General features: G+C 38.2%; 1 protein-coding gene across 8 annotated transcripts in view; it reads right to left on the bottom strand.

Moving 5' to 3' along the window:
- sash1a (SAM and SH3 domain containing 1a) overlaps positions 1-8,427 on the bottom strand; it is a 199,260-nt gene that overhangs the window by 24,675 nt on the left and 166,158 nt on the right. For 7 of the 8 annotated variants that reach the window (XM_015034962.1, XM_015034963.1, XM_015034968.1 and 4 more), the window contains exons 5-8: positions 8,289-8,329; positions 8,013-8,102; positions 6,565-6,677; positions 4,331-4,429 (exon numbers count right to left, since the gene is read on the bottom strand). In XM_015034962.1, coding sequence (XP_014890448.1) covers positions 4,331-4,429; positions 6,565-6,677; positions 8,013-8,102; positions 8,289-8,329 — 343 coding nt within the window. The remainder of the gene's footprint in view (positions 1-4,330; positions 4,430-6,564; positions 6,678-8,012; positions 8,103-8,288; positions 8,330-8,427) is intronic. The other variant, XM_015034964.1, reaches the window with a different exon arrangement.

Here is an 8,427-nt window from a genome sequence, read left to right as displayed (position 1 = left end):
AAAGGAAAAAAACAAAAACTTCTTTTTCTTTTTTTTAAAAAAAAAATTTTTTTTTTTCCAAATTCTTTTTTTTTTTTTTTTTTTTTTTTTTGTTAAATATAAATATACGTTTTAATCTTTTATGGTATTACCACAAGGCAATTTGGGCTTAAAGTAAAGTTGTGTTGAGATTGGAAATCAATCAAAATCCTGATCTCTAGATAATGCTAAAAATAACAGTATTTTTATGTAATTAGTGGTAAACTGACATTTTTATACTAGGTTATGTAGCAATACCAGCCCATGCCTTGGAATATCCTGGATTGTTTCATGCAACAGTACAATATATATTATTTTATTATTATTATTTTTTATTATTAAAGAGCCAAAGTAGTCAATATTCCAATATAATAACACTGGGTTACCTGTAGGTGTGTCGTCTATCTAAACTTTAACCAAGCTTAAAAAAAAGAAGACAGCTCATGAAGTATTGTTGAAATTTTAACCTCTTCAATTCACTCATCACAGACTTGTATAGACAATAATTTCAGTTCAAGGTGATGTTCGCCTGCAGACAAGACCAAAAGTATTATAGCAATTCATTTAGGCCTTTGCCAAACCTGCAGAAACCCTTAACTCCACTGCACCTTCAACCCAGACAGTCCTCCAGCTGAATCACACAATTCTGACCGCTCTGCTGACTCCTTCAATTTTTCATTAAATCTGGCTGAGACCCAAGGTTGTTCATTTCAGAAAATGTAATGCACATAAGTGAAAAAAAGACAACGTGCAAAAAGGCTGTAGGTTCAGCAGAGCAAACGGATTCAAGTTAGATTGTATAACTGTCTTCACATGGTTTTCCATAAGAAAAGGTTATAGAGGATGGTAAGGGGAGGGTGACAATAACCCTCTCAGCTCAGAACCAAGGATAGTCATCCATGCAAATAACGAGATAATCAGGGGAAAGAGAGTCAGACAAAAAGAGAGTCAAACATATGAAGCCATGAATCAAGGAGGGCTAAATGGCTGCTATTGTAAACAAGGTCAAAGGAGAAATTCCTCCTCCACTATTTCCAGTTCAATTCAAAAACTCCCATAAGGTCTGTTCACAAACTCCCGCAAACAACTTTAAAATTTTAAAAAAACTTTATTCTGCACAACAATTCGTAAATGTCAAAAACCACTAGCACTATCAACAAAATCCATGACATACATTACACAATATACATACATTACCTACCACTTCCTTAATGAAAGCAGCATTCTGCTTCCTCTGGTAAAATCCCACAATTTAACAAGAACAGAACCAGTAAATCCGTCCATACTGACCGCACTGTCACGCATCTAAAACCATATCTGCATGCCTGTTTGCATGCTGGCAGATGGAGCCTGTCCAGTGAGTTCAGCAGAGAGGAATGAGGGGCTGTTTCGAAGTGCTGCGCTGTACACAGCCAGCAGAGAAAAGGCGTGTTGTGCGTCGAGAACAATCCCGGCGTTTGAGCCCCTCTGACCCTGCCTTGGCCCCCAAATCGCTAATGGCGAGCCCTGGAATGTTAGGCTCAGATCGCCCAGGGAGCGGTGAAAGAGCGCATCAGACAAAAAGGCAGAAGACGACAAACATGTCAACTTCAAACATGCATGTTTCTGGAAATAGAACGCAGGCCAGCTCAGATGAGTAACACTGTTGACTTTTTTGAATTTGGGACTGACCTAAATCCGTTTCTGGAAAGGAGGAGAGGAATCAGCAGAGGCCTCAGCAGAGAGGAAATATGTCCTAAAGTGGGCAACTTTGGAACTTCAGACAATGAGACTTAGCTGAGAGCACAACAATTTTTCAGACCTTGGGGACAAGTCTAAGTCCTTTATCCTCGCTCTCCCTAACGCCCTTACTTCCTCTCTGCCTCCAGCATTTGCCTCTGGAGCCAAAGTGTGTGTTCCTCTACACAATACTCCTTCAGTACTGTAACTTTTCAACCCCCCTCTCATGTCTATAAAATCCCAAATCGATCCATCTTCCTCCTACAGGAAGTGAGCAGCGAGGTTCAGCGGACTAATTAATGCGATCAGCACACTCATGCACAATTCAAGCACCCACATCAAAGAACCAGAGAGCGCATAGGACCTGAGCTCAGTTTATGAATGCCATAACTGACCTACTTTTTGATGTGGAAGGAAATCATCAATCGCTATCCTGAAGAATATTTGAATCTTTGCAGAATGGCAAGAAAAAAAAAAAGCGCCGATTTCCTTGGGTTCAACTGAATTACTTTCAAGCGCTAACGTTTTTATATGCATCTGATTATCTTATGTCTTAGGAAGAGCTTGAGTTTACAGAAGCAAGCAGGGCGGTGAATTTGATGATGTGCGGAAATTCCTCTTTGAATGTATTTATCTGAAGACTATGAGGTCATGAGTTAGTTTATAATAACAAAAAATAAACATTTGCTATTTCTGAGACTATTTCTGGAAAAAAGTGTGGACTGCTTAATGAAAAAATTGCTACGGAATATCGCAACAGCGCAGATACGGTGGGAAGAGATTCTCAGCCTTCTTGGGAATTTTTTGTTTTGATAAGCTCCGTTTCTTAAAATAAAAAGTGGGTCAATGTATGAGATCGTCTGGCTGAAAGTTCCTCTCTTGATAATCATAGTAAATGAACAAAAACACCAATCAGTGTCCACATGCTTAAGTATTCACACACTCAAACATTTTCACATTTTGTTGTGCATCGCCCACAAATATTGACATGTTTTTACTACAACACTGTGTACACTTTGACAAATTAATGCATCTTTTTTAAAGAGAAAGTAAAAATAATGTTTTTTTTTTTTTTTTACCTGTAAATTATGGCATACATTTGTAATCAGCAGAATTTTTTTTGTAATCGTCTTTGAGACAACTTTTGCCACAGTTCCTTTTACATCTAAGTCTTAATCTCAGTCTAATTGAACAAACGCATAACTCTAACAAATCCTTTGATCTAAATCTATCCATTGCAGCTCATTCTCACTGTCCTGCTGGAAGGAGGATATCTCAGCCTCAAGACTTGTGGAGTCAAACAGCTTTTGCCTCTCAGGATTCCCCCTGTGTTTCACACCATCCATCTTCCCATCAACTGTGCTCCTCACTGCATAATGATGCCACAAGTGTTTTCCATGATGAGCTTGTTGTGGTCAGGTCGACCCTTATTCCACCACTGATGGCATTGTGCATGCATGACTTGTTGCAGATGTTCACTCTGTCACCCAGATGGCTTGCGGCAAACTTTATAGAGAACGTGTTCTGGCTTTGCTTCAACAGTTATTTTCTTTGTACCATTTTCCCCCCAAAAAAAGGCCAGATTTTATAACAAATAATAGTTGCTGCATCAACAGATTACCCCACCTGAGCTCTTCTCTGCAGCTTTTCCAGCGTTACCATGGGTCTGTTGACTCTTTTTCTTGCCTGACCAGTCCATTTTGTAGCACGGCCATGTCTCAGTAAGTTTGACCTTGTGCCGTGCTATTATGTTATATTATGGGGGCAAAACAGTAAGTGCATGTCAGACTTTAAGGAGTTTTTTTTTTTTTTTTTTTTTTTTTCCAAAGATTGTAAAAATAAAATGTATAACAAAACTACACAATACTTTCCTTGGTCCATTGGAAAAAAGAAAATCTAAATAGAACCTATTAACGTACGTGGATTAGACAGGAATTAACACTCTTGCAAGGTGCTACAGCTGACTGTCACCGAACAGGATTCGATTTCCTGAGCCCAAGAGTTTACAGCATTAGCCTCCTCCAGGGGTTGCAGATCTCTTTCAGGTAACCACAAAATCCCTGCTAACAAAATCTGCTGAAAGAGATTTCACAGGGATTAAGTCCACCCCTCAAACTGGCTTTCTGCATGTCGAAATTCCAAAGGACTGAGGCCAAGATTCCGTTTTATTCCACAGGAACAAACCTCAAATGAGATGTACGTGGCGGGACAAAACTGATTAATACATATGGGTGAGTGCTTTTACCAAACTGGATGTTTTATTTGTTTGTCTTGTTTTTTTATCTATATGAGCTGCCATATCAAGAAAGCAGTTGAGACAAATAAATACTTTAGAAAATCCAAGTTTTCTGAGGCAAAATGAATTTGATCAAGTCACATGTGATATTTTTTCCCCAAAGGAAGACACACTGCAACTCAGTCTATTTGTGAATAATAGAGAAAGATAGAGTGATAGAGAAGCCAAGGTAATAACATTCCCACTTCCAGCACAATTTTCACTAAAAAACCTTAAAGGTGAGAGTGTTAAGAGAGGTAGAGTGAGGGGTGGGGGGTTTGGTGGGGTGTTGGGAGAGGCAGGGAGGGGTGTACTTACATTGCAATTTGAGGACAGGTTTAGATTGGCTGCAGATCCTTCAGTCCACTCTGCAGTGTCAGTACTGCTGGACTGTTTGCTGCGCTCATACTCCTTCAGCTACATGGAGAAGAAAAGTTTAGAGAGGCAGAGGGACAGGGCGGACCACCCACTCTCACCCAGCAACACTACGTCTGGCTATAATTTACCGGACCACAGAAACACAGGACGTTCAGCAGCGTTCATTCACAGTGATTCAGTGACATCTAAATGCTACAGCATGGAGCTGGAAACCACAATCTCATTTTATATATTTTAAATGCGATTGCAAACTTCAATATGTTATGTAACAAGTTGATGCCTTGGACACACAAAGAGTAGTTTGTGGATTAGAGTTGTGACGCCATTTTGGCTTTTTATAGGGAACAGTTAAGGACTTATGAACTGCAGGGGAGGGTCGAGCGGGGGATTCCCTGGAGTTGTTATCATTATGGATGGTGCCCAGAATCCAATCAGTTTAGAGAAAAATAGAAATGAAAATAGAAATTCTGCCTAGTAAGCTGAGCTATGTGCTTATCAGACTGGAGCCAAAATTGTCTTAGATTACAACAAGTAGTTTCTTAGCTTGATGGCACATGTCTTTCACATGGAACATTATTGCAAACAGACTGCTAAGAAAAAGTGGAAGTAACCAAACATTTCTATTTAGCCCTCCCAAGGTCTGGCAAGGTCACACAATGACCCTGCATGTGCTTTCACAAAGTTTTACTTTGGGTAGCTTCAGGAACCATGGGCTGACAGGAACCCCTTAGCCCCTCCTTCCCCCGCTTTCCAACTGTGACATCTGCTGCGCTCTGCCTGAGCAACATGCTAAGGCCGCAACAGGGTAAAATAAATTTAAAACACATGTCAAGGTTTAAAAGTAAATGAAACAGCATTTAAAAGATGCTTTAAAATGTTCCTATTTTGAAAAATCCAATTGAGAATTGATCTGAATCAGACAAACTACAAGCTAGACCAATGGTGTTGAAAGTAAATATTTTAACTCGCTCAGTAATAAACTAAGCATTCATATTTTAATGCAATGAATAATCTGGTCAGATTCATATCAGAAACCAGTAACATACAACGGATAAAAGATTATTTTTTTTACCAGCAGGAATAACTGCTGCTTTTCTGTTTGTCTGAAAATAAATTAGATCATATTATTTTTTTTTGTTAAAAACTGTATGTTTTTACTCATTTACTCAATTCATTTCACTTTATGAATATAGCGCCAATTCACAACAAATGCTGTTTCGATGCACTTCACAAAAAACATATAATTTATACACATAACAATATAGTCAGTTTAATCCAATCACTTGATAGATTCTAAGTTATAAAAGAATGCAGTCAATTTTAGTTTATTATTCAAAATGTTCAAGTTGGTGACTTTGCAGCAATCAGTCCATCAGCACAAGCTAAATTTTTATTACACCGCTGACCAGACGGACCACAATTCTGCACAGATTAAGATAAAACATATGTTGAATAAGGCAGTTGAAATTAAATTATTGACAAATAGAAAAATAAACACATCCAGAAAAAAAAAAGTAGAACGATAGTAAACATGTGTAATCCAACTCCTAATTCTGGCCAACTATCCAAGCCATACACAACAAAGAAACACAGCTTATCGTAATTTGAAAGACAGGACGTAAGAAAAGAAGAAGGAAGCAGAATAGTGAGAATAGAAAAAGAAAACCTACAAAAACCAACTGACTGGCCACAAGAACAAAGACAGGAAAGCCAAGTGATTGTCCACCATGTCCAAGTAGAGAAAAACCACAACACACCAAAACATCTTTCCCAACAGGTGGGGCTACTGAGCTACTAATTCACCATTACCATCAACACTGACATTAAGAGCTGAACAACATACCCACACACACACACCAGCAGCTCAAACCCAAACATCCTCCAAATACTGAACCTCAGGACACACCAGTTAATCTGGAGTTTGACTGTGTATCGTCTGTGTATGTGTGGGTAAAAAGGACAATGCAGTGTTAGATACGGGGCCTTGTTTGGGTTAGTAAGGATGAGTTTTAGTAAGCCAGTGCTACTGTAAGACTATGGAGCACAAGGGGAGGAGGGAATTGGATCCAGGAGGAAGGGGAAGAAATGCGTGGGTTGAATCTGGTTTATAGATTGGTTAAGTCATTGAAGCGGGGAGGGGAGTAGACAAAAGAGATGAGGAAAATGATTCCTACCCGAGCCAGAGCTTCTTCTACAGTGATCATTTTCTCTTTAACCATCATCATCAGCTGAATCCGCTCTTCATCGCTCATTGTGATCTCACTGGCCACGTAGCCGATATCTTCTCCTGATCAGACCAAAGGGCAAACATGAAGAAACCAAGAGAGAGTGCAATTGCTTTGCAACTTTATTCATGCCTTGGAGACTTGGCGATATTTTGTCACGCCACAACCACAAACTTTGCATGTTATTGGGATATTATGTGATGGACCAGCACAAAAGATATATAATTGTGAAATGAAAGAAAATTGATATGCTGTTTCCCAATTTTTTAAAAAAAATATAAATCGGAAAATTATGGTTTGGATCGATATCCAGTGCCCCCAACTTTCCCTGCAATTTTTCAAATTGTTTGCAGCTGTACTCGCCTCTATCACATTCAGGGAAATTTTCTTGCCCATAATCCTTGCAAAATGGCAAAAATATTCAAATTGGATTGTGTGTGACTAATCTGATTTGCAAGCTGGATTTAGGTTTGAACCTTGACTGGTCCGTTCTAACAAAGGAAAATGTCTTAATCTAAAGCATCCCACTGTAGCTATGACTGTCCAGGGTCTTTCTAGCTCAGTGCCAAGTCTTTTGCAGCCCCCAAACTGTTCTATTTTTTTTTTTTTTCTAGGTTTGCACTGAATGTAGCTCCATTCATCTTCTCATTAAATCGTAAAGCTTTCCTCTTGCCACTCTTCCATAAAAGCCAGATTTGTGGAGATAATTAAAAGCGTCAACAGATTCCCCTGCATGAGCAGTTGATCTCTACAGAAACTCCAGAGTTACCGTAGGCATCTCATCTGCTTCCCTAAATCCTGCTCTTCTTCCCCAACCTATCCGTTTAGATGGACAGCCACGTCATGGTTGGTTTGCACTTATACTCTTTATTTTTGGGAGATCTAATGTAGCCATATCTTTGTTTATCCCTGTCCTGCCTGGTGTGTTCCTTGGTCATTATGATTTTTGTTTACTTATGTTCTACTATAAGTCCCTGAGGTCTTCTCAGAAAAGCTGAATTTAGAATCAGACAGAGGTTTATTTACAAAGTGTTTAGCCAAAAAAATGCATTTTTTTTTTTTACAAGAATAAAAATTTACATATACCACAAAATTAAATAAAATAAAGTTTAGACCAAAATTAAGTTACACACGGGTTAACAGTTTACAGATTAGGGGCATCCAAGGGTTGGTTGCATTGGACTGTATTTGGATCAGCATCAAAGTAAAAAGGACACTAATGTTTTTTATTATTTTATTTTTGGGTAAATATATATATATATATATATATATATATATATATATATATATATATATATATATATATATATATAAATAAACTAACATTATCCATTTCAATATTATGCACCATTTAGATCTATCATATAAAATACACTAATATTTAAGGCCACACCAACCTTTGGATGACTGTCGGGCCACCGGTTTGTGCTGAGATTTGCGGAAGTTCTGCCAAAACGATTTGTTTTTCTTCTTATTGTCCCATTTACCTAGAAGAAGAAAACATTATCTTGGTTGATGCACAAAATCCTTCCATGTTTACTGAGCCTCAACGTGTTCCAAATGTCGGTTACAGTTTAAAGGGACCAACAAATCAACAAGGACTATGATTAACCTTCAGATCCTAGATCCACTTACAAATCTAAAGACAAACCCAATTTTGCATGTTAGCTTACCTCCAGATCCGTCTTCAGAGCTGGACTTGTGCAGAGGCATCCTGCAGAAAAAAAAAAAAAAAAAAAAAAAAAAAAAAAAAGGCAGGGGAATTAAAAGTGAAATGTTTTATTTTTTCCAAAAAAACTCCTTCTTTTTAAA

Source organism: Poecilia latipinna, unplaced genomic scaffold, assembly GCF_001443285.1.
Source record: "Poecilia latipinna isolate Pla-1442-1.1 unplaced genomic scaffold, P_latipinna-1.0 Scaffold318, whole genome shotgun sequence".
Lineage (NCBI taxonomy): Eukaryota > Metazoa > Chordata > Actinopteri > Cyprinodontiformes > Poeciliidae > Poecilia > Poecilia latipinna.
This window is presented reverse-complemented; position numbering and strand designations above follow the sequence as displayed.